The following is a 27,664-nucleotide window of genomic DNA, read 5'->3' on the forward strand; positions in this document are numbered from 1 at the left end:
ACATATTACATTGTTATGACTGGTTTTCTAATCTGCTTACCCAACTGGATAAAACATCCCGGAGGCTGAAAAACCACATCCTGTTGATCTTTGGATTAATTTCTTTTTAATAAAAAAAAAAATAAATAAATCTAAAATTTTTAAAAGGATTGCTGTCAAGACTTCTTGAAAATAGCATTTTAAAGAAGATACATATCATATAAATCAAAGAATGCCTGAATTCTATAATTGTGGCTAATTTTGCAAAGTACTTGATACATGTTATTTACTAAATGAATGAGTAAACATCTAGAAAACAAAGAGACCAAAAGCAAATTTAGCTTTGATTTTTAGTGTTTTTCAGCAAGTAAGTAGCTAGAACTAAAATTCTAACAGAATTTTTTTTTTTTTTTATGAAATTACCCTTGGCCTATTTATTTATATGCATTTATTTTCTCCACCATTCTCCCACCTCCACCCTCTGATTTTTAAAACACAACTTTACTTTTGAAATGTATCTATTGAATCCACTTCAGCTGATTTAAGCAAAGAATTATTATAAGGTATTATAACTTGAGTAATTGCTGGGGTGATCAAAGAACCAGGAACAATGCAGCTGCACAGTCAGTGGCTTACCAAATCCTGACACTTTCAGTGACACTGCTGTAGCTCCCACCACCTGCTGCTCAGTATTTAATAACTACAGAACTGGACACTGCAATCCCTCTCACAGTTCTCCAGAAGAAAGAAACATTTTCTAGAACACAGTCATCACCTTAAGTTGCCCCTTGCACCATTCCAAGTCATTAGAGAGGCGGTTTTTGGCAGAACCTGGGATCTCTGATTGCAAAAAAAGGATTAAAGATTTTTTATCTCCCCTCATCCCTCTCGTCTTCCCTCTCCCCTTCTTTTCTTCCTTTCTCCACTTCTCCCTTTCTCTTTCTTTTTTAAAAAGATTTATTTATGCATACAGGAACTGGGGTTTAGGCCAGAGATGCAGTGGGATTCACCAGAGACAGAGCGGTAAACAGAGCAGGCAGATCTACTGCAATACACTGCTGAGGGGAGCAGTGGGAGAGACAGGAGAGGTCTGCTACACCATGTGGGTAGCTCCCTGGCCGGGGATCGAACTCCTGCTTGCAGTGGTTGTGGATAGCTTCATAGTATGAGACTTATCACCTTGCACCACCAGGGAGGCCCTCTCTCTTTTTCTTTAAGCTTTCCAGTTTCTATCACAGAAGACAACACTAAAAGAAAACTATAGTGGGTGTTCACTCAATCTATCATATCTATTACATAAACAAAGAGATAAAAATATCTCAATTTCAGGGGGCCTTCTTGGTGGCAGAGGGTTTAAAGACATAGCGCTGGGCCTCCCCGGTGGCACAGCGGTTGAGTGCTGGGTTGCGAAGCTGCCCACAGCCTCTGCAGCACCAGTTCGATCCCCGGCCACCGGGTGAGGGTCCCACATGGCACACAGACCTCTCCTGATGCCCGCTGCTCCCCTCAGCAGTGTACTTCGCCAGTCAGTCTGTTCTGCTCCCCACTCTGGCTCTGGTGAATTCTCTCACCCTCCCGCACTTCTGACTGTACCCAGTGCTTGTATAAATAAATAAATAAATAAATAAATAAATAAATAAATAAATAAGTCTTTTAAAAAAAATAAATAAAGACATAGTGCTATCAAAATACTGCCAGCCACGAGTTTGATCCCCAGCCTGCCAAGCTGATCCAGATGATGCAGAAGACCTCTCCAGTCTTACCTGCTGCTTCCCTCAGCAGTGTTTTTCAGTCAGTCTGCCTGTTTTGCTCCCCACTCTGTCTCTGGTGAATCCTCTAACAATCAATAATCCCCCCCAACCTCTGGTCTACACCCCAGCTCTTGGATACATAAATAAATAAATAAATCTTTAAAAAAATATCTCAGTCTCTATAGGTGAAGACTAGAGGTGGGGTCTGCTTTGTGGGACAGCCCAGCTATGTGGCAATAAAAGTCCTTGCCCTTGCTTCGAAGAAACACAGACAGGTTTTACATTTTTTTAAAGATTTATTTATTTATTTATTTATTTATTTATGCAAGAGTCGGGGTACAGGCCAGGTTCGCTGGAGGGTGAGAGGATTCATAAGAGACAGCGAGGAACAGAACAGGCAGACTGATGAAATACACTGCGGAAGGGAGCAGCAGGCGAGACAGGAGAGGTCTGCTCGCCATGTGGGGCTCTCTCCAGCTGGCCGGGATGGAACCAGGGCTGCCGAAGCTACAGATATCTTCACAGCGCTGTGTTCAACCGCCTGTGCCACCACGGGAGGCCCCGATTTTACATTTTGAGGAAATGCAGATAGAGCTTGAAAATAATTTCTTTATTTTTAAGTGAAAATGTTCACCATTTTGTGCTGAAATACTACTTTCTGTTAAATATTGATATATGTATTTCACATTTTTAAAAGGCAATCAGTTATTTCTTTTTACTGATTGATGAGAATTTTACTTAGTAATACGTAATCTGTGTTTCAAATGTTTATTCAGTTTGTCATATATATTTTGACAGTTTGTGGCATGTGTGTATGTGAAAGGAATGCATCATATTAATGGGGTGATGCATATTATTTATAAAATGAAAACCAGAAATTTAACATTGATTATTGGTTGGAAAATAGTATTTTTTATAGCTTTCACTGATATTCTGCAGTTACCTGAAAAAACACCTGTTAAAAGGGAATTCTTTATAGGATATAAGGTACACTTAGTTCTCCCAAAAACATCATTTTCTGGGAAAATGGCTTCATGTTAAAACCTTCAATTTAAAAGTGAAAAATATCTTCATTCAATTAGCTAAGGCTACGTATTGCTGTGAATGGGTGACTTTGGTAAGACCTTATATGCGTCTAATGAATTATTGAATATAATTTTTCAAGCAAGTGTATATTATTTATTATTGAAGAAATTGATGGCAATTGTGTTATATTTAGAAACCTCAATCTAGCATTCCATTTAAAAATAAGGATATTGAAAATGGTTTGGATGGTGTCTATGAATCAGAGAAGAAAAGAGAGTCAAATTCCCATGTCATACAGATGAGGATACTGAGTGTTGGGGAGGAGAGGCTGAAAGGTGTGATACAATGAAAATGTGAGAATCCATCTCATTTGTCTCATTAGGCCAAAAATAAAAAATAAAACCAAAAACTGAATTTTGGGCCTCCCTGGTGATGCAGTGGGTTGAGCACTGCACTGTGAAGCTGTCCGCAGCCTCTGCAGCATGAGTTCGATCCCCCGCCGGCCAGGAGAAACCCACATGGCGTGACAGACCTCTTCTGCCTCACCTGCTGCTCCCCTCAGCAGTGTCTTTGGTCCATCTGCCTGTTCTGCTACCTGTTCTCTCTAGTGAATTCTCTCACCCTCCCATGCCTCTGACCCGTACCCCAGTTCTTGTATAAATAAATAAATCTTTAAAAAAAAACACTGAATTTTGAGGGATTGCTGTAAATAAATGGACTTTATAGTGACACGAAAGCAGGCAAAAACGATGTAACATTGTGATTCTGTATAATCAGAATTACATAATGTAAAATGTAGGTTTAGGATCTGAGAAAATGGTGCAAACTGTAACTTTGTTCCCTCTTACTCCTTGAGACAAGGTATGAGTAGGACTGCATGGAGCAATAAATCATGACTGTTACCAGGAGGCCTCGGGCATCTTTCTTGTGGGACATAATGTCAGGAGCATATTATGCAAAGACAGAAATGAAGGCATTTCTGGGGCTGCTTCTAAGAAAGGCAGAACAACCAACAGGACCAAAGCTTCAACTGTGTAAGGGTCAGGACCATTTTGGGCCGAGGATGGCACTTACACAGTTTTCTCTGTGGGGAGTCAGTCCTGAGCTGTTCTCAAAGGAAACCAACAGGTGAACTTAGTCTCTGCAGCATCTTTGCAGGCTAGAGTATCTGAGTATGGTGCACAGACTTAGGTCAAAGTCAGTCTTGACTGCAGACATCCAGCCTTCCATCCACTAGCCTGATGTCAATTGCAAAACTCAACAAGGAGGGCACTAGGCCTGCTACGCAGGGATGTCCTGCATATCATAGGTGTTTTCAAGTCCTTGAACTAAATTCATAATTAAAAAGGAACACGCAGAAATTAAGAATTTAACAAAGTCTTTCACTGGAGTGAAACAAAATCCTCTAAAAATTTTCAAATATATATTTCATTCATTTAATCAACAGAAGTGCATTTTTTAAAGATTTTTGTTTAAATATTTTCCAGTACTTTTTTTTTTAAGATTTATTTATTTATTTGTTTGTTTATTTGTTTGTTTACGCAAGCACTGGGTACAGTCAGAAGCGCAGGAGGGTGAGAGAATTCACCAGAGCCAGAGCGGAGAGCCCAGCAGGCAGAAGGACCAAAGTACACTGCTGAGGGGAGCAGCGGGCGGCAGGAGAGGTCTGAGCGCCATGTGGGACCCTCCTCCGGTGGCTGGGGAGCAGCCGGGGATGGAACCGGCGCTGCAGAGGCTGTGGGCAGCTTCGAAACCCAGCACTCAACCGCTGCGCCACCAGGGAGGCCCCTAAAGATTTTATTTTGGTTTATTTATGCATACAAGAAGTGGGGTGTAGGCCAGAGGTGCAGGGGTGAGAGGATTCTCACTCTACCAGAGAGAGGTTGGGGAGCAGAATAGGCAGATCTTCTGAAATACACTGCTGTGTGGAGCAGCAGGGGAGACGGGAGAGGTCTGCTGCACCATGTGGGTTAGCTCCCTGTCCAGGGTTCGAACTCATGCCACAGTGGCTGCAGATAGCATTAAAGCGCTGAGACTTTAACCCCCCCTTTGCTACCAGGAAGGCCCAACAGAAGTGTGCTATATGATAACAGTGTTTCAGACCTCATCCTACATGCTGGGAACACCATGTGAACTCATCAAAAGTTTCTGTTCCCATAAAGCAAACATTCCAAAAAGGGTCAGAATTCACAAATAAACCCAATCAGTATGAGGCTGAAGAAATCAATAGGCAATGTAAACCTACCAGTATACTACAAAATAAACAAGAAATATTATTGAAGAAGTATCAGCCAACATGTAAACACTGAGGTATTTTATTTTACCTTAAAAAACTGAAAATGGAAATACTACATGACCAGCAATCCCATGCCTGGGCATATGTCCAAAGAACATTAATGCATTAAAACCACTAATGCAAAAACTCATTCATTCCACACTATTCATAGCAGCATTAGTTACAAAGGCTAGGACAGGGAAGCCTAAATGTCCTTTGGGGGACAAATGGATCAAGAAGAGGTGGTGTCAACGAGATACCATTTCATACCTGTGAGAATGAACCACATCAAAATGACCAGGAAAGAAAAGTGTTGGCCAAAACATGGAGAAAAAGGGAATCCTCATATACTATTGGTGGGGATATGGACTAATCAAGTTCCTATGAAAAACAGTATGGAGGTTTCTTCTTAAAATATCAAAAATAGATCAATCATATGACCCAGAAATTCCATCCCTCAAAATCTACCTAAAGAATATAAAAACACTAATTTGAGGATATATGCACTTTCCTGTTCATTGCAGGCCTTTTAAAATAGTCAGGTTATGGAAACGACCCAAATACCCAAGGATAGAGAAGTGGACTAGAAAAATGTGGCATATATACACAATGGAAGACTACTCAGCTATAAAAAACATATGAACTTTTGCCATTTGCAACAACATGGGTGGGGCTGGAAGGGATTATGCTAAGTGAAATAAGTCAGAAGATATCAGGTAATGTCACCTATATGTGGACTATAAAGGGTCAGCCAACTTGTAAGTGGAAAATAAGGTGTTAGCCAACACCAAACCAATAACAATCCCTAGAAATATGACTACAGAATTGAGGACAAAAAGGGGAGGGAAGAGGAGAAAACAACAGAGAGAGGAATGGACACACTGGTGGAGGCCCAAGAGTGACTTGGTGGTGAGTGAGGTGGGTGACAAGCATCTGGAGGTGTGATCCTATGTCTTTGGATAACATGCAGTGTTGCAAACCAGTATTACCTCAATAAAAATAAACTTTTAAAAAAGAGTACGTGGCATGCCCACATTATGGTGTACTATAAAGTTTTTAGAAAATATGAGATGCAGCCATTTTCAACAAAATGGAGGGAATGTGAGGCAAGGTAAGTCAGTGATAAAAGAGTGATTGATAAATACTGGACATTCATATGGCAGACAATGCAATTATGTAAAATACTTTCAAAAACTAGAAGACATCAGTAAACATGCTGAGGACATTGAGGTTAAGAGAGAGAAGGAGGAAGATAAAGGATGATGGTGGGGGAAACAAATAAATGAATGTGATAGAGGAAAAAAACAGAATTAAGGAAATAATTCCATTCAATCTTAGATACCAAAACAATCAAATAAAAGGCGCAGAAACCAATTTTCCACCATTCATTTGTGTACAACTTCCATTCAAGCCCATTAGAGGCAGAACCCACAGTGAGCAGGAGAGATGGAATTAAGCTGCTGTTACCCCAGGGCAACTGTTTAGTCCTTGGGGGCACTAGGAAGTGCCTGAGAGGCCGTGTTTATGAGTGACCAAGAGAGTGAGCTGAGCACTTTTATTTTCTGGAAAAATATACCTCCTAGGTACATTTTAAAAGAAATAATTACTGAGCAAGTTTATATATCCATGAAAACCATAACTCTCAAAGGTATATTTCATAAAGACAAATTTTACCGCAGTAGTTTTGATCACCCATGACAAACCAGAGTGTTGGCTCCAGAAGTCAATGTCTAGCTCTCTAGCAGAACAATTTCATAAAGCTACTTATATGTACCACTAGAAGAAATATTTGATTATAATTTGTATTTTATCCATTTCTCAATTAGGTAAGAATAATTATGTGGTTTGTACAGTAAAGCACCGATACTAAACAGTAAACCAATGCAAAAGTCGTGTTCCTTTGTATCTTGGATAAGTTCATAGCATCATAACTCTTTCTAGAATAACACCTTATACCTTATACCTTTCTAGAATAACACCTTATACCTTCGTACCTTAAAATGAGGGGCATTTGCCACATGGTAGGAATGCTTTTTATAGGTAGGTCAGAGTCATGGGACTTTGTACTTTTCCATTCAACTGTCCCACAAACGGGACAGTTACTTTGGAAGACAGTTTGGTGGTTTGTTGCAACAGTAAACATGAGATCCAGCAACTATACTCTCTGGTATTTTACCAAATGAGTTGGAAACGCATATCCACTCAAAACCTGCACACAGGTATTTACAGCAGTTGTCAAAATGTGTAAGAAAACATGATGTCCTTCTGATGAAGGACTAGAAAAAAAAAAAAAAAAAACTGAAAAGGAGGTGTGCCACAAGACCAGAAACCTGGCTCACACAAGGAAGTGGGGATAGAAGAGATTAGCACAGCCATTGACACAGATCCTTAGGCGCAGAGGACACAGTTGCTGAAATTGGCACAGAAACTAGTACCTTAGGCACAGACACCTAGATTACAAAGCATATCCAAGCAGGTATCTGAGGGCACAACCAAAGATAAAGATATGGAGATTGAGCCCATTGTAGAATCTCCTGCTCTTTCAAATTCTACAGTTATCCAAAATTAGCAACCCACTGATGGCTCAGAGGAGTGAGCCCCTCCCAAACAGCAAAAGACTACATCAGTTCAGTGTCTGCACAGGCTTGGAGCAGCAATCCCTCTGCCCACCCTGTGACTTTGCAGGTGCTTCCTTTCATCAACTCTCCTCTGCAGGGCAGCAGCTTCCTGCCGGTGCATGACCTCTACCACCCCAGAGCTTCCCTTCATTGACCTCCCTCAGTGGAGGTTGCTCTCCTCAGGGCCACCTGCCTGCAACCATGCAGGCCTCTTAGCAGCTCTTTTTGCCCACTTTTGTCTATGCAAGTGTACTTTACTTTTCTGTCCTTTTTCCTAATTAACCCGCCCTTTAAATATAACTACCGTCTCTGTCTTGTGGAGAAACTCGCCACATGCTGCTGAAACGGGAGCTCTGGTGAAACATTTCCCAGAGTGAACCCAAGGACCCCGCACTCCAAACCCATAGACTCCAAAAATGACACCACTTCAGTAGATGAATAAATTAATTTTGGTGCAGCTGTTAAAGGGCAAAGCCCAATATAAAACGGGGTTGCCTCGTGTGGGTCCTCACCCACACGCTCAAAGGGGATTTATTAATGCTAAACTTCAGACATACACAAAAGGCTGATAAAAGGTTTATTTACAAGGGAAGGGGAAATGAATAACTCAGGGAGAAAGGAGGGAGATAAGTTCGTAAAGGCATCCTACCAGGTCCGCTGACCTGGAATCCCAATGACCCGCCGAGCTGGCAAAAACCTAGCATGCCTCATGGCCAATCTGGAGACTCCCGACCACATGGCCAGTTAAATACCCAAACCTGAGAGCCTAATTGCTTAACTCCACCCTCAGGTCCTCACAACCTTCTCTTCGGTGGTCATGGGATTTGTAGTTCCCAGTGTCGTGGGGGTGGAGTCCACAAAGCCTGTATGGAGTTTGCTCAGGACATCCTTTCCCCCTATCACATCCATATGCTGGAATATCACCCAACCCTAAAAAGACATGAGCTACCAAGTCACAAAATCATGGAGAAACCCTAAGTGTTTACTGATAAGTGAAAGAGGCTTATCTGAAAAGGCTAAATACGGTATGATCCCAACTATATGGCATCTATATATCCCGACTGTATTTGGAAACAGACAAAAGTACAGTTACAGTTACTCTGGTTGCCAGAGGCTAAGGAGGGAATTACAGAAGAATAGTAGAACACAGGGGCTTTTAGGGCCATGAAACTATGCTGTATGGTGGACAGTTATCATCATACATTTTTTTTTAAATCCATAGACTTAACAAGACAAAGAGTGAATCCCAATGTAAGCCATGTACTTAATGATAATTTGTTGATATTTGTTGTGTTGGATACATTCTATTGAATGTATCACACTGTCAGGGCAGGACATGGGCACAGTGTAGGTTTTCTGATCCAGCAGACCTGGTGAAGGAGGAGTCAGAGTCCTCAGTGGTTTTGCAGTTTTTTATTGGGATTACCAGGTACATGGCAGGCAGGGGCGCTGGGGGGCCAGTAGGCTGGCAGGCCTCCCAGCCCCCAGCAGGTCTTCACTCTGGGCTCTCCAGCCTTCTCTCGGCTTCTGCTTCTCTTGCTTCTTTCTCGGCTTCTCTGCTCTTCCATTCATTCTGCTGCTTCACTGCTTCTGCTGGCATCCCCGTGACACCACCCTTAAAAAGCATAGTCTTAGCCCAGGTGAATCCCATCTACCTATGCCCACGCCCTATTCCAGGTGTCCGACATCAGGCATGCATTCAGGACGGCAAGGATCCATCATCTATCCTGATGGTGGGAGGGCAGAAAAGCCTGACATTTTTCCTTACCCTACACACACTAACATGTTAATAGGGGAATGGGAAGGTAGGGTAGAGTATAGGAATTCTGTACTTTTCATTCAATTTCCCCACAAACCTAAAACTGCTTTTAAAAAGAGTCTATTAATAAAAAATATAAAAATTTTCAAGTTTTAAATATAAAAATTTTCAAGTTGAAATAGAAAAGGTTAGTTTGGTCTCAAAAGTAACTTTTTCTGAAGAATCCTTAGTGAGCCTTTTCTGACAAATATCAAAGGTGGTATGTTGGCCACATCCTAATGCCTGAAGCAGTCCAGTCCATTCCAGCAACACCCTCGCCTAGAGGTCTTTTCCAGTTTACATTCACCTATTTACAAAGAGAACAGATGTACATTTCCTAAATCAAGGAAGGTAAGTCCTACTGAAAGCTGGAATAAGATCTACAGAGAAGAGTGGCCGCCCTGTGGTGCAAGGGGTTAAGCACAGCACTGGGAAGCTATTCACAGCCTCTGCAGCAGTTCCATTCCAGGCTGGCCAGGGAGCTACCCACATGGAGCAGCAGACCTCTCCTGTCTTGCCCGCTGCTCCCCTCAGCAGTGTATTTCAGTCAGTCTGCCTGTTCTGCTCCCCACTCTCTCTTGTGAATCCTCTCACCCTCCCACCTCTGGCCTGTACCCCAGTTCTTGTATGCAAAAATAAATAAATCTTAAAATCTGCAGAGAAGGAAATCAAAGAAAGGGAGAGTCAGATTTACAACCAAGCTCCTTTTAGACTCAACAAGAAACCCATGAATGAAGAGCAGTCAGTCACCTTTGGCTCAGGGGTTTAATCAGCAAGCTCCATTACCAGGAATCCCTAATTAACTTCTGTGGGGAAATTTGCTAGCTAACTGGTGTTGGTTGTAAAAGCAAACCCTCCTTCTGACATGCACAATATGTTAATGCACTATTGTAAAAGTTCAGGGTAGTTATTACTGAGTTGTCACAGGCCCATTAATTATCCACTATACTGTATTTAGCTTTACTCTAGTAAATCTTAATTGCCCAGCCTGCATTTACAGAGCATCTTTATTTAACATACTCCCAACTCTGTTTATGTTTATGCTTTTCCCAATAGCTCTTTAAATAGAGTTCTTAACCAGTATTATCAGAATATTTAGCGAAAACCACCCAAGCCCACTTAAGTGCTTTCATTCATTTCCTCATTGTAGCACATGCTAAAGACCTGAATATGCTTCAAGTCTGCCCCTCACCCACAATTTCTTTTCCCTGACTCTGAAGAGTACAGGAGATTTACTTCTCCAATATTTCCAGTTTGTGATTCAATCTTTCCTACCACTAAAAGGTAATTGTTTTAAAATTTGTATCTGAACATGTCCCCTGAGCTTCTAATCACCAACAGATCAAATCTGGATTCCTTGGGAAAGGCTATGGTTAGACCCCAAACTCACAACTAATCTGTATATATTCTTTCTCTCCAGCCTTCCATTTCAGACCTTTTCAGAACAAGGCATAAAATACCTTCCTCCCTTCTTTTCTTTCTGCTTGAAATTCTTTTGGGTTGCATGCAAATACTGTTCCCACTGGGAAACCTTCTAACAAAGCCCCAATTCCTTGTCCATTCTCCCAAACAATCTATTCCTGCCATTCTTCATGATGCATGACACTTTGAAGTGTAAACAACTTTAAATTAGAGACTCTCTTGCAAGATGGTGAACTCCTTAAACTCAGGGAGTGCATTTCATTAATCTTGGTGTACCCAGAGCTTGCCCACAGTGAATGTTTGATAAATATTTATTAAATGAATAAATGAAGGCATTTTCACTCCAGACTAGCTGCATTTAATTAGATCACTTCTGCTCTTTCCAACATATCCTAACCTATATAGCCACACAATCAAGGGCACACCCAGAAGAACATCATGAGAAAAATAACGGAGGTATAGATACATGTTTTCTACTATGTATTATCCATGACAGAGTTTCTAGTAAATTGGAATCCATTTAATGTCATGGACTTTGAAAATATATTGGGAAACTACTCAATCTCTCTGAAAAAAACTGCACTTTGTAAAGATGCTACTGAACTAAAAAGAAAAAGGTTACCACATATTTTCATGGAATGCCACCCCCCAAAAAAAATTATAAGTACCAGACCAATCGATTGGCAACCCTTTTGAGGTAAGTCATATCCACTTTGGAGAGGCATCTTTTAAATAGGCACAGGGGAGTTCTTTTTGATTTTTTAGAAATGAACACCTGGAATTACTTTTACAAAAACTAGCTATATCTGAGTCTGCAAATTTTTAACTATGTACTTTTGAGAAGGAATTTTCTAGTACTTGCCTATGTTGGACTATTATAGAGTTGGTCTCTGAAATAGGTCTCAGGAGTTGAATTTGAAGGTATGTCACATAGATGTAAAACCTACTGGTTTCAGAGAGAGATGTAATTGACAGGAGGTTTGCCTTGCATGCTTGGAAGAGAACACTAGTATATGCAAAGCATGACTACATGTAAATAAGGCCATAAAATACAGGTTAATTACATGCTATTCACATGGGTCCAGAGCTTAGTTAGTATATTCTTTAGTGCCATGCACTTCCCATTAGAAATAGCATGTATTTTACCAGTAGGTATCAAATGAAAGTGACACATCATGGATAAAATTGATCTATAGTCTTTGTGTTTGAAGTTTCCTGTAGAATATCAATCCTGGAAGAGTTTATCAGAAATCTAGCCTAAGTCAGTAACATGTGAATATTGTTTCCCCAGTAATATAATAAGGGTTAATACGCTCTGTTTACATATGAGATTTCAAATAATTATAGACCTGGAGGGACTTAAGAAATTATCTGGTGTACCCTGTGGTTGAGAAGTTTACAGGAAATTAAAGACTCAAATCTGACCTTTCTTCTTCAAGTGATTCTCTCACTTTTCTCATAGACAGAGGACAATTCAATAATTGGTCTTTACTAAATCCCATTGATGTCATAGTAAAATTGAACTCATTGAAGTTTTCAGCACAGTTGAAAGGTCTGGAAATGTTTCTCCATTTAATCTCTTAGAATAAGCTTGGATTAATATGATGCAGTGGGAAAAGCATGAGATTTGGAATCTGAAGTCACGAGATTTGGAATCTGAAGTCACGAAATGTGAGGGCAGGTATTTGCTGCTGAGTAGCTGTGTGCACTTGAGCAACTCGCCCACCTTCTCTGAGGTTTAGTCTGTTGTCTTCCAGTGGGAACAATAACAATATCTAAACTGAGAAGACTGGGTGGTTTAGTATGAGTGAATGTGCTTGACAAGTTACAATGGCACTTACAAATTTTAGTTTTTTGTTATCCCCAAATACTATTTATTAAACCACCAAGTAAGCACAGCATGTCCTTAGGCCTTAAGCAAAGTGGGAGTAGGGAACACCCTGGGCTTTACTCACATTAGGGGTTTTATAACCTAAAGAGTCAGTTTTACCAGCAGGTAATTTTATTTGCAAAATCCATTAAGTCAACGTGCCTCGTCAGTGAAACCACTCACTGCCGTCTCCCTGGTAACTTCTCACAAATTCTTATCTTAGTATTTTGAAACATTTCACTTCAGATTTCCCTCTTCTCACTCCTCAAGAACATCATCTAGAGCAGCTCTGTACAAAATAAATGTAATGTAAATCACATATGTGGTTGTAATTTTCTGATAGTCACATTTCAAAACATGAAATTAGGTTAAATAATTTCTTTCATTTAACCCAATATATCAAATAGTACCAGTTCAACATATAATCCATGTGAAAATTACGATATTAATAATATGGTTTTTTTTTTCACATCTGTCATCAAAACCACCTGAGTATTTCACACATCTCACTAGGAAGAACCAATTTCAAATATTCAATAGCCATATGCTACCAGTAGCTGACATATTTGGAAACCACTCAAATCTAGAGCTTGGTAAGGTGACCACATCTACTGATTGCTAAGCAGACTGCGAAAACTTAACTTAGTAACTCTCCATGGAAACACTTAAGAAGACTAAATTAAAGGATCAAATCCTAGCACAAAGATGGGGGGAGGAAACTTAGCAACAAAGTGACAACACAGCAACACTAGATGTTGCACAAAAGGAAAATTTAAAAATTATTATGTTGAAAAGAAGCATTTCTAGGAAGACCAACATTTTCTATTTTGTTTAATGTGAAATAAGAAAACTGATAATGTACCTATGCAAACATATGTCTAATAAGGCATCATTTTCATTCTTTATCTACAACATAGACACAGACACATTTGATCCTATCGATGAATGTTACATTTCTCATTTAGGTAAAGCATGAAGTCAGGTTGAACCACCATATTTTGACCATGGTATATTCTGCCTTTTTGGCCTTCTGGCTGAAAAACTTTGAGGAGGTGAATTGCATGGAACAACTTGGTCATCTTTCTGTATTATTTAATAAAATTATCCAGTTAACTTATAGCCATCTTCTAAATTCTCAGATCTGGAGTGCTAGTTCACTTTTCTTCTATTCTTCCCTTAGTTCCTCTTCTCTCATAGATACAAAGACTCTTTGGTCTATCAGATAAAGGCTGAGGTTGAGAAATGCCAGCAGCCTGACTTCCTATTCCACTACCTTGGACCTCCAGGTGAGGTCTCCTTTGTTGTTCCCCCTCAAGATTGTTACTTTTCAGAAAGTATGAGTAAGAATGACACAATGACCCAACAAAGACACCTTTCTGAGCAAAATCATTAGGTCTTGGTAAGAGCTGCCACACCCACATTTTTATTTTCACTTCTCTTTCCAAATCCTAGCCTCTGTCTGGTCACTCTGAACTCAATGTTTTCTTTATTATCTACCTCTGCTGAGAAGGTCTCTCCTTCTCTTACCACCCCTTGTTTGCTCTTGACAACTCCATCCCAAGTAACCAAATGGTGTAAGGCTTGAGTGCAGTGTAAAACTGAGCAGTGGGCTGTCAATGTGCTGAATTATTTTCCTAACAATCACTCATGAAAAAAGAAACCATAAAGTAGTGGATTTGCTATAATGATTTTACAAAAATCTTTACTTTCTTTGCCGATGGAAGATTTCCTATTTTTGCTTCAAGTATTGTCTACAAGGAGGTTCCTTTATGTATATATGCGTGCCAATCACTGCTGAAATTTCTAAGCACCAAACCTCACTACTTTATGGATGAGCTGACTTTAGGGACAAATTCAGTTACAATGTCTGGTTCACCATACTTTGCATTAATGTCCAGATCACAGTAGCCTCCTCTGACCACTTCAGCTAAAAGAGATTGTGCTCTTTTCAGTAGCAGAGTTAACTGCCACTCTGCTTCTCAAGCTTTATTGGGTGCAACATAATCCCCTGAGAGTCTTGTCCAAATGTGGCTTATGATTTGGTAGGTCAAGGGTGAGCCTGAGATTCTGCAACTCTGAGAAATTTCTATGAGATGCTGTTGCTACTGATAGCAGATCCCACCTTGGGATCAAGCTTTATGCTCACAGCTCCCTACTCTTTGTATGTCCTCACAGACATACTCTTTGTATGTCGGGGAGGGAGTGGTATAAACATCACTTGTCTTCTTTCTTGGACAGCAGACTTTGAGAGCATGCCATCTTTAATAAGGTTTCCTTACTATGATTTTAAGCAGATATTTGTAGCAACCCTCATTTAAAAGATTATCATTGGGGACTGAATACAATAGAATTTGTCATTTGCAACTCTGCAACTGATTACAGTGACCAAGTAGTGATTTAGTCAATGGCTGAGTGAGAAACTGCTTTCGACCCCAGCTCTTTGCCCTGATCTCAATAGGATAGTAACTCCATCTCCAGATACACATCTTAGTCTAAATATCTGAACAGGCAGAAATTATAAAATGAGAACATAAATGAAACAAATTTCCCTTTACTACTTACAGGTTTCTAATATGTTTCTCTTTGTGAAGATGTGTGTAAGGCTTATACCTCCACAATGACTCCTTGCCTCCTGGTCTCTGTGATAACCCACCGCTCTCAGGTCAGACACTCTCAGCCTGCAGCCCCCATTAGTACCCACAGTGTCAAGTTAATCCCAGAAACTGTCCATTATCACAACTCAAGCTTTATGCTTGTTGCCCCTAAAACAAACTTGTGTAATGGAAGCTTGTCCCAAGTGATGGAGTTCTGCTTTAAACTATGTTGTGATATGTTTTGTGATGGTGGTCAGTACAATTTCCCTACTGCTACTACCAAGGATTGAAAATTCACCAATAATTATGCAATGAAATATTTCATTTGTTCAGTTTTTTCATGGCTAAATTTTTCTTCATCGCTTATAAATGCATACCTTATCTATTAATACAACACTCCAGTCTCCTTAGCAAAATGGAGAATGGGATTCAATTACAGTTACCAAGGGCATGTTTCTTTGATAAAAACTTCAGGTTTATTCCCCTTACCCATTTGATTCCAATCTTATTTTGAAGTAGGTAGATGTTGTATCTGTAAATAACTGTGATGATCAATTACTTTTCAGAAGTAGGAAAACAGTTAACTTTATGCTTTCTTTAGGATAGTTTTCTATTACCTGTTCCCACTTACAACTCAATTTTCAAACCTGACCATCACCAAATCAGAAAAAAAAAATCCCAGAGTATCTGTAACTGCTACTTTTAATAGTAATAAATTCTCTAGAAATATCAAACCCTACAGGACATACTTCCTAATTTATGGTATAATAAGAGACCCAAGGATTATATATTGCTTTGGAGAGTTTTCTGGAATTGACCTACATTTTAAAAAAAATGATTGTTTTTAATTTTCACTTTTATGAAACAGGAAATTAACTAATGAGCTGAAAGTCTATCAAAACAAACCTAACAAATCCCTTCCCGTTTTCCCCCAGGATCATTTCCTCATTGGTGCTGTTACAATGATATAGTGATTATGCCATGAACTAATGGGAGAAGTTATGGGTAGCCATTTGTTACTGTTAATGCTATAATGTCTACCTTTGTTCTGATTATTGATGCTCTGCTACTGAAAAAAGACCTGAAAAGTAGAGAATTCCACCCCAAATTGCTATCTTTATTTATGACTATTATCTGAACTTCAGAAAGAGGAAGTCAGACTGCTTTTTACATGGATGAACTTTCCCAGATGGTTTCAGAAAGGTAACTTTGTCCTTCCTAAATGGTCTACACTTGATGGGAAGTCAAATAAATGTCATAACATCTTTTTAGACTCATATTCACTGTAGATCCTATTTTTTTCTATATATGTAGGATTTTCTGTTTGACTAATCCTCACCCACCCCACACACAGCCCACTGCCCTGTTTATATAAAAAGATTTCCATCACAGGGAAGCAGGGCAAGTACACAAATTAACAAAAGAAGTAGAACTAATTCAAACAGCCTACTTATGAATCATGATGATGAGAAAATCGTTTGACATACTTCAGATAATTTTAAATATATATGCTTGAATTTTAAATTAAAAATTTAAATCTGATATATTATCATGGGTTTGAAATTTGTTTAGTTTCACAACAGATCTCTAACATCCTAGAGATCCAGGCAATTGCCATCTGGAAAAGGCACACACTCTGTCTTTTTTCTCTCTCTCGATAGAAAGATAGATAGATAGATAGATGCCGCAGACTTGCACAGCAGTGAACGATGAGGCCGTCTCAGGGTTGAGATAGATAGATAGATAGATAGATAGATAGATAGATAGATAGATAGATAGATAGATACACATACATATATGTGTATGTGTACATATGTATCTTAGATTGAGGTAATATTAATTTACATCACAGTATATGGCTTAGGGGTATAGGTTTACACCTCTACAATTGTCTGTTATTTCACCACATCCACCACCAAAACTCCAATTACTCCAAGTAATCTTCCATTAGACCCATCTCTCCCCTTTGCTCCCACTCCATCACACTCCCACTTTTGGTAGCCTTAGTCATAGTCCATTGTGCTCTTTCCCCTCCTGTTTTTACTACTCTCCTCTCTTGTCATGCCTCACCCCCTCCCATCCTCTGGATGTCTCAGATCTATAGTTAGTTTTCAAGGTTTGTCCTCATCTGACCTTTTCTTTGGTCTTTATATTCTACATATAAGTGAACCCATTTATCTTTCTCCTTCTGACTTATTTCAATTAGCATAATCCCTTCCAGCTCTCTCCAAGGTGCTGCAAATGGCGTAAGTTTATTTATTTTTTTAGCACTGGGTAGTATTCAATTGTGTATATATACCACATCTTCTATTCCACTCATCTGTTGGGGGGCATTTAGGTGGTTTCCATTATCTTAGCTATTATAAATAGTGCTGCAGTAAACATAGGGGTGCAGGTTTCCTTTTGAATTAGTGCTTTTTGTGCTTTGGGGAAGTGGAATTGCTGGGTTGTATAGTAGATCCATTTTTCATGTTTTGTGAATCTCTACATGGCTTTCCATGGGGGTTGGACCCATTACACTCCCCCGAACGTGTAACAGGGTTCCTTTCTCTCCACACTCTCTTCAACACTCGTTGTTTTCGTTATTTTTAATATGGGCCATTCTCAGCAGTGTGAGGTGGTATCTCACTAGAGTTTTGATGTGCACTTCCCTTATGATAAGCCTCTTCATTAAATAGTGGTAGGAACACTGGACTGTCACATGCAAAAGAATGAAACTAGAGCACTATCTCACACCATGAACAAAAAATTAACTCAAAATGGATAAAAGGTTTGGATGTAAGACATAAAACCATAAAATATAGGCAAAATACTCCATGATACAAATTTTAGAAATCTTTGAGGACTCAGCTCCAGAAGCAAGGAAAACAAAGGAGAAGAGAAAAAGCCAGACTACATTAAACTAAAAAGCTTCTGTACAGCAAAAGAAACAGTAACCAAAACCAAGAGGCACCCCCCTGAAAATACACCATAGATCTGACAAGGGACTGGTATCAAAAGATCTATGAAGAGCTCACACAACTCCACAAAAACAAAACCAACAATGCAATCAAAAAAAAAAAAAAATGAGCAGAAGCGCTAAATAGGCACTTCTGCAAAGAAGAAATGCAGATGGCAAAAAGCATATGAAACAAATGTTCATCAACACTGATCACTGCTCTCTTCTTCTAGCAGAGTGTAACACATCCCTGTTCTTTAACAAGTACAGGTCTAGATACAGTATCATTTAAATTCAATTTCTTACAATATTAATTAGTGACAGTAACCCAGAACAAACTTTTAATTTAACTCTGACTGGAGCCTTCTCTTTGACTTAAAGAATAGTTCTTTTTCCACCTGTGAAGCATTGTGCCCACTTGCTAATCATAGCATGCCAGTTGTGCATACCTTAGGCACACTTACCTAATATTAGTAACCTAAAAAAACACGTGAGTGATTTGTGGTATCTTTTCCACATAACATTGCATCTTTTCTGATTCAGTGTATCATTAGAAACCCAAGAAAAAACCAAGCAGTAAGTTCAGCTAACTCATAAAAACAAAAGAAGCTGTCTAGCCTTGATTCACAAATCGGTAAATATTCACTGAACATGTGTTCATATACATGTTAGTTTCACAAACACTAGAGCACTTCTTAGAACTTTCTCATGATCCTGCTTCTTGACCAACCTTGCATTCATTACCAACAGCATCATCATTTAGCTGGGAAAAAGATTTCAGGGAAAATCTTTTAATACATTACATCTATTTTATAACCATCTGAGAATTTTCCGTGACTAGCACCATGCTGCACCTTGTATTTGACTTATACTTAATAATGTGTAAAAATCATAAATCCAGTTCTAATACATAATCTTGCTTCCATAGACCTAGTTAGTTGCCATTCATATTTATAAAACAAGTCAAAGAAATGTGCTAATCAGAGGGGAAACATTCTATTTATCTGTATGTCACTGGTGCTTCTTAGATGAATACATAGACTATTTCAAACTGTAAAATACAGAGCATATTTAATAGAATATTGTGCAGTCTAACATTGAATATTTTTTTAAGTGACTGAGAAAAGACCTTCAAAGCTACTGACTGTCCGAACATGAACACATATTTGTACTTGTGTAGATACTACTCTCTGTGAAAATAGTCTGCAATTTCATTGGAATACAATAAATTATTTTTCAACATTATGAAGCACTTTATAGGTATATAAGATAGGAAAGTTACAATTTTTACATTAGTTATTGCAAAGATACTGAAATAGGTTTACCTACCACACAGATTTATTCATACATAACTCACACAGAAACTTAAATATAAATCAGAGGACTGTCTGATTGTGTGTAGATTTGTATCAGTTAGCTAATGCAGATTTAAATACCAAGCCCTGCACTCAAGGAAGAAGCATGGATTTGTGATGCTCCAGGGAAGATACCGGGTCTATAAACCAATGAATAGATTTCAAAGTGACGGGACTGCAATATTTCAAACTCCACTACTTCCAATCACCAAAAAAAAAAAAAAAAAAATGGTAAAGGTTAGTTCACTATGTTTGGAACCACATGTAATGATGGAAATTGTCATAAAAATCTCAGGGATGGAAGATGATCAAGCTCAACTCTCTTCTCTTTTACTACAGTTCTGCCTACAGTTTTCCAAACTATGTCCAGACACACCAACAATAGGGAATTTGCAAAGGAATCCTAGTTAAACTCATATATGCAAAATAAAAGTGCTACTTAAAAATTGTTCAGAAGATCAAGTAAGAAAGCAAGCAAGGAAGTCCTCTGAAAACCAGTTTTACAAAAATATAGGGAAAAAGTTTCTAAGGACCAGAAAACTTAAATGTCAGTAAGTGAAGGACTCCTATGGAAAATTCTAAGGAAAAAAGCAACACAAAATAAACTTTTATCAATGATTTGCATAATTACAATTAAAAATTTCAACCAAACCTTTCAAAAAACAAATCATCCCTCATGTTGGGCCTATTTATACACTCCAATTACAGCCAAACCTAATCTATTTAAAAAGGAATGAATTTTCATGGATGAAATAGAAAAAATGGAGTGAGAAGGGAGCTGATGACAAATCTTCTGAAACTTGCAACTTTTGCCATTCACAAAATCTTAACACTTCTCCTTTTTATTTGTTCACCAATGCCTTCAAAATAAACTCTAAATTCCTTTCATTCCTAGCCCAAATAATTCTCCATTGTACCTGTTGCTACTATCTCTCCCCACTCTATTCAAGGCACATAACCTAAACTCCCTTGTTCTTTCTCTCAACCTTTATGCATAGTTGTATCCAAAGCTCTACAGTCAGTACCATGCATATCCAGATTGCAAATTTTTTTCAACATTGGAATCTTTGCTCAAATATTCTCTGCTCCAGAGTTTTATCTGAACTACTGTTTCCTGTTTCTATCACAGTGTTTATTTCCCTGTATTGAAACTGCCTGTTTACTTTTCTGTTTTCCTTGTCAGACAGTAGATTGCTTGAAAGCAGAATGTATGTTACTCATCTTGGGATAATTGGTAACTGGCAAAGTGCCTTGCATAGGGTAGGAGCTCAGTATATGTCAAATGAGTAAGTTAATTAATATGCAGTTGTGTGAACAGAAATACACCAAAAACAACCATTTGATAAACTCAGGAAAGGGCACCAATCTTGCCTGATCTTTATCAGAATTCAGAAATAACCCAGAATCAATAAAATACTTGCTCAATAGTCAAAGGCATAAACTGTCTTCTATTTTCCCACCTGTTCCTTATATCTAGAACCTCTTTATCATTTGCAAAGCACTTTCTACCTGTTCACATACTATGCCACTTAGTCATTAAGTGGCACAAGGGTGTATTACTCAGCTAGGATTTAAGCATGTCTTACTGGTACAAGATGAGGAACACTGAACGTAGTTAGATAAGTTCAGCTTATTATCTGGTTTCTGCCATTTAACTACTGGTGTGTTATTAAAAGTTCTCCTAACCTGTTTAAATGCACCTCCCTCTCCCACTTTGCCAACCTTAGTGAAGGTAAGCTGTTAATTTTACTGTTGTTGTCCTTACTCTCCAAATTGGCATGAAAGGGAAGCTAATTGAGCCAGAAACAGTATATATAGACTTTAGGGCAACACAGGGCTGTTTCGACTCCCAGTTACAAAACATAATGTTTGGATAATTCTGTGCCAGTTACTTAATTTCTCTGAATATATGATTTTTCTTTTCATATATAGAGATACTAATGGCTTCCTCTTAGGTTATTGTAAAACTTAGATGAGGAATATAGAAATATTTGTAGACTTCTCAAGCACCATATAAAATTGCTGTTTTTACTATCATTTGATCAGGTTGAAGGATGGCACAGAACAATGTTTCTCAGCTTTGTGTGGTAGAATAAGCATTGTCAAGTTGTGCCTTTAAAAAGTTACTGACAACTGATGTTAGCTTATTAAACTTTTTCTTGCTATAGAGATATAGATTTATCCGCTAAACCTCTCATTTTGCCAATATATTTGAACCAATAGAACACTGGTTAATACCTTGTGGAATACAAAGCATGTGAGGAACAGAACAAATATTCTTTTACCAGGTATTGCCCATGTAACTCTTGTGATAGCTATTCAGAAACAAAAATGAAAAAAATAAAATAGTGAAAAATATTCCTTACTCTACCATCCTTTGTTTCAATGTACCTATTTGCTAAGAAAAAAAGAAAAAAAACACCTAAACACATACAAAAATACAAAGGGAAAATTCAAGATAGAATTTTAAGAGTAAGATAAAAATTCTGAAGGAAAAAAACATCAGACATAACTGATTATAGGTATAAAGACTAAAAACTATGCTGATTGGACATTTGTGATTCCCACTGGATGAAATGCACTTTTGGCAACTTCTGGAATTATATGAAATGAACAAGAATGAAAAGTACTTTCGCATTCATTTGCAGACACAGTACCTTGAAAATCATAACTGCTCTATTCACATGTAGCAAAAATTTACTTCATTATTTGAAATGGCTCTTTACAGGCATCAATTCCTGTGACTCTAAAAGCTGCCATTAATTTCCCATTAATAAACTTTAATTAATACGTATCATTGCTTTCAGCATGACATTTTTAATAAATGTATAAGGGCATGCAAATTATGTCCAAAATGCTTCAAATAGTTATTTCTGAACAGGTGAATACTTTGATGTTATTTCAAAGACTTTTATCCACAGAAAGCTTTTAGAATCTGGCCCTTACCTAAAAATAACTAAAGTTTTATGGAAGTACAATGAACAGTTACCCACCTAGCTAAAATCTATTGTATTGATCTTAGAAAGTAGGATGTTAAAACATGAGTAATGACCTCTGAGCTCTGAACCATTCAGTACCCTAGTGTTTCTGCAGTATTTATATACAATGCATTGAAAAGAAAACTTAGAAAAGGCAGAAGGAGAGCTGATTCTAATTTAAAGAATCACAGTGCTTTCAGATAATGGTCTAATATAATAATATGAAATGAATTATATTCTGCTAATTTATTATCAAAGATGCACCTACCCCCCCCCCAATAGTTTCATTCAAATAGTTTACACTCAGAGAATTTGAAACAATTAAGGATGCCTTAAGAATCTTAAGTTCCGTGAACTTTCTAATCTCTTTCCAATTTCCTACATTAAGCTAAAGTTGTTTTGTTTTTTAATAAATACTTTATCAAGAGAAAATAAGGTTAAGCCTTTGGTCATGCTTCCACCAAGTTATCCAACCATTCCCCAATATCTAAAATCAGGATCCAAGAACAATTAACTTAGATAATTTAGATTTATATATTAAGTACCTTATTCTGAAAATATAGAAAAACATCTAAAAATATTTCCAACAATACTTTCTCTGAGAACACCATGTATTAGAAGAATAAACGTCAAAGTCTCCAAGGAAGGCAATGCAAAAATACTTAACAAAAGGAGCCATGTGTGACCACAGCTTCTCCAGGGATTGCCTTGGTTAATGCATTTGTCTGACAGCCTGTGGTTTCCTTCTGCATTCAGCCTTACCTTCCATCCTCCTCCCCCTTAATAGCTTTTCTTATGGCCAGATAACCCAGTGACTATATCACTGAGATGAACTGTGTTAAGGTCTTTTTCTTTTTCAAATTATTTCTCACCTTTTACATCTTTTCTTCTGAGATAATGAAACATCATTTTCCAAAAAGGAAAACATTTGTGATTTAGAAAGTCTAGAAAACACAACTATGACTTACTCAGTTTGATATCAGATTTTTGATGAAGTTTGATATCAGATTTTTCATGAAGTATTAATCTATAGGAAACATGGATAGTTCTTCAGTGAGTAGAATTGAGAAATGTTTGCATTATATAAGAGATTTCAAACTTCAGTATAAAGTTTGCAAAAGTTAGCAAATGAAATGTTCAGTTTCGTTTACTATATTATCAGACTGAACTGCTAATCATATGCATCCTATTCACTAAATGATTTTGTAATTAAATCAAGCATGTCAGTTCATCAAACTTGAAAAAAAGCATCAAATGTAAATCTTCACAATAGTCAACCATGGGAAATACAGTTATCAAATTTAACTTTTGAATTTAACATTTCAAAAATCCTTTGAGTCCAAAATATGGAGATCTTCACCATCAATTTGTTACATACCATTTTTTCAGGAATGAACTGCTTGGAAAAAATGTTTCACTATCTGAAAGGTCTCTGTCTACAGCAAGGTATATCCTGCTTTACAAAGCAAAGTTCCCAAGAACGCTTGCACAAAAATTACACTTGTTCTTCTCAGTTGAAAACAGTATTTATTATTCACACATAAAGGAAGGGGTTTTTAGTTATACTCAAACATTATCTATGCTGCTTCCAAATGGACACCTTGGTTTAGTTGATGATCTTGAGTCTTTTATCACAGAATAGCTCCAAAGGAAATTGAAAAGGACCCTAGCACAACAGAATATAGTTACCTATGAGTGCACTTGCTAAGAAGTTTCCCCAGTTTACTTATATTGCATACATAACTAAATAATTTTAAAAACAAAAAAAAAACAAAAAAACAAAAACCAACTCTGGGATGTATATTCTGTTTCTATATATTACCTTGCAAATGACTTTCATAGATGTAAAATATAGCATCACAAAGCTATTTAAAACTGTGAAAGTCTGAAGAACATACTCCTGAGCATACTCTTGCATTAAATTCTTGAATCCAGGTAAAAACCTGAATTAATGGTTCTTTAGGCTGAAGTTTAGCCTTTTAATCCAGTTTATAAGAGGAAGTGATATCTGTGTAAAAAGACTTGGTAGAAGAGATGACAAGTAGCAAAGCAGCCAATAAAGATGCCAAATACAATTCACGTCTACAACAGATACCAACCCTTTTCCCAGAGTTCTGAGTTACATGAGAAATCAGGTATGGGGATACAGCCAGACAACCAGGAACTGTACCAAAAAGTATATCTGCTCACATTTGGAGATAGATACATAGATATTCTCCAAAGTAGACAAGTCGTGTCCCGACTTAACTCCCTATTATGAGTACAGTACTTCTCTAGCAGTGATAATTAAAAATGTAGGTACGTTTGAGCAGCAACTACTCCCATCTAACTATAATTAGTGATTTCTCTCAGGGAACAAAAGAATCTATCCAAATTGCAACATACACTTCGAACTCAACATAATAAAAAATGATTTTTAAAACATGTGACAGGAATTTTCTCCTCACTGAAACAGTATCACTAATAAAAGGGGGTGTAGTACATAAAGACATAGAAGCTAGTGAAGCAGAGTGAAGATAGAAGGAAGGTGGTCAAAAAATACTTTGCTGCCTTTCCCTTGTTTCTCACTTCCCTCCCACCCTAGGTAATGATCTCAAATTTTAAAAACGCAAAAACCAGTTTCCAAAAAAAAAAACTGATCTAAAAGACAGTGACTAGGGTTACTCCCACAGCAAACCTAAACGATTTTCGTGCGAAAGCAAAGCAGTGGGGATGTAGTGGCAGCAGCCTATCTCCCTCTTCCCCCACCCCTGATACAGTACCTCCAGATTTGCCCGAGCTGCAAGATGTGGATGAGTGACTGCAGGAGCCAGATGCAGAAGGAGCAGGACGCAGACCTGTGTTTGCCGCTGGCCCGAGTGGCCCCGCTGCTGTTGCTGCCGCTGTTGGCGGCAGTGATGTTGGTCTTGCTGGCATTGGATGCTTGCCTTTGCGGCGTGGAAGGACGAGCCTCGCCTTCTCCAGCTGCAGACCCACTGCTAACCACCGTCTTGCAATCAGTTCCAGTCTGCGGGCAACTGGAGGCGGCGGCCGCCGTGGCGCTGTCCTCGGTGCTGAAATCGTGCACAAACCAGCGGAAGCTGAACACTTGCACCGAGAGCGAGCCGAGCACCACGAAGAAGAGCGTGAGCCCGAACCACCAGCGCTGGCCGCGCAAGTAGTAGTCCACGGCGAGCCAGATGTCGGTGCCCACGTCCGCAAAGTACACGGCTACAGCGGCCAAAATCCAGAGGCAGTCCCACAGAGAGTAGCGCCGCTGCTCTCTGCCCAGGCGCAGGCACAGCGCCGCGGAGCCCGCCCCGCCGCCGCCTGGGCCGCCAACGCCGCTGCCCGGGCCGCCTGAGCCCCCAGAGCCGCCGCCCGAGCCGCCGCTCCCGGTGCAGCAGCAGCAGCAGCGCGAGCAACCACCGCCGTCCGGGCAGCAGCCACCCCCTGCAGCCTCCTCGTCCTCGGCTCCCGACCCCGACGGCAAGCCGGGAGCTAATCCCTGCACCGAGCCCGAGTGGTCCGAGTTCTGCAGCGGGGTGAACGCCACGTCGCTGCTCTTCTTCATTTTCAGTCTCCCGTCTGACTTAGCGGCCATGATGCCTCCAAACCGGTGGAGAGCCCTCCTTTATCTGACACCTTTCCCTGCTGTCTCCTCCTCCCGCCACCTCCTCGCTTCGCCCCGGCTTCCCTCCCCGGCGGCGCGGCTTCCCCTCCTCCTGCTCCTGAGCTGGCTCGCCCGCCGCCTGCAGCCCGCCGCCTGCAGCCCGCCGCCGCCCGCCGCCCGCCGGACTAGGCGCTGGGCCGGGCTAGCGGCGCGCCCGGGGCCGGCAGGAGCGCCGCCTGGCTGCCTGCACAGAGCCAAGCCGCTCGCGGCGCCCCGCGCGCGCCCCTGCCTGCCGCCCGCGCTGCTCGCCGTCTCGGCCCCGCGGCTGCCGCCCGAGCCGCCGCCGCCGCCAGCAGCAGGAGCAGCAGCGGCCGCCGCGGCGCTCCTCGGACCTGAACATTCCTCTCCTCCCCTCACTCGCGCTCCCTCCTCCCGCTTCCTCTCCTCCACCAGCTGACTCCGAGGGAGAGGATGACCTCATCCCTTCTCTTCCAGCTGCCGCCGCTCCCACCCCAACTCGGGAGGGGCGAGGAAGGAGGAGGGCCCGGGGGAGGGGCCGGGACGTGGAGGAGAGAGGCTGGGGTGGGGGCTGAGGCTTGACGGGTCCCGAGGGCCTGGAGGGGCGACCGAGAGGTTGAAGGAGACTGTCGAGATCCCCAGCTCTCGGGATTTCGGAGAACGTTGGGAGAATCGGACTGACACTGGGGGTGGGGCAGCAAGGGTCCCGGCGTCCAACCCTAGTGGAGGTCGAAGAATCGTGGGCACTGGCGGGTGTGACGGTGGCGAGGGCTCGGGAGACACTGGCCTCTTTGTATTAGACTCTGAGGTTGCGGGTACCTGGAGAAGGGCTGGGTGTGCAGCTGGGGCCGGCGAGGGAGTGGGGGACTGAGTTAAACTCGGACGCCAGTGCCCCGAAAGCTGGTTGTGGGAGTGGGTGTGTCCGGCCTTGGAGAGCTGGTAAAGGAGAGGGCGTGCTGGGCCGGTGAGGGAGCGCGCTGAGCCGAGCGCTTAGCCCCAGGTAACGCGGGCCGCGGAGGACTTGTGGGTCTGCTGGGAGCCGGGAGCCTCTGCCCTCGAGGGACTGAGCAGGCAGCCGGAGGGCTCCTGGGCTTCTAGGCTCGAGCGCCCTTCACTGCCCAGGCCCACGCCTCTCAGCCCGTACTCCTCACGTTTTCTCTGAGGCTAGGCAATTGCCACACCAGGAGGCGCGGCGAGCAGGAGAGTCAGGCGGCGGCCCTCCACCACGTCCTCCAGCAGGTGGGAAACGCGTTGCACCCCTGGCGGCCTCCTGGAGCGCGGCGAGGTGGCGGGGCGGGGCCTGCAGCAGCGGGAAACTCTGTACCAGCCTGCTGGCTGGTGGCAGCAGAGCTGAGAGGTGGCACCTCCTCCCCTAACCCAAAAAGAGTATTAACCTGCTTCTCTTAAAGCTGTAGGAGATGCAGATGTGATTGATGTGTGGTCTCACAAT

General features: G+C 40.5%; 1 protein-coding gene across 1 annotated transcript in view; it reads right to left on the reverse strand.

Moving 5' to 3' along the window:
* The window catches only part of XKR4 (XK related 4), a 410,264-nt gene extending 384,051 nt beyond the window's left edge, over nucleotides 1-26,213 (reverse strand). The window contains exon 1 of the mRNA XM_037508824.1: nucleotides 25,367-26,213. Coding sequence (XP_037364721.1) covers nucleotides 25,367-26,187 — 821 coding nt within the window. The 5' untranslated portion in view covers nucleotides 26,188-26,213. The remainder of the gene's footprint in view (nucleotides 1-25,366) is intronic.
* Nucleotides 26,214-27,664: the final 1,451 nt, after the last annotated feature.

The sequence above is a fragment of the Talpa occidentalis genome, unplaced genomic scaffold (genome assembly GCF_014898055.3).
Source record: "Talpa occidentalis isolate TD23 unplaced genomic scaffold, MPIMG_talOcc4v2.1, whole genome shotgun sequence".
Taxonomy (NCBI): Eukaryota; Metazoa; Chordata; class Mammalia; order Eulipotyphla; family Talpidae; genus Talpa; species Talpa occidentalis.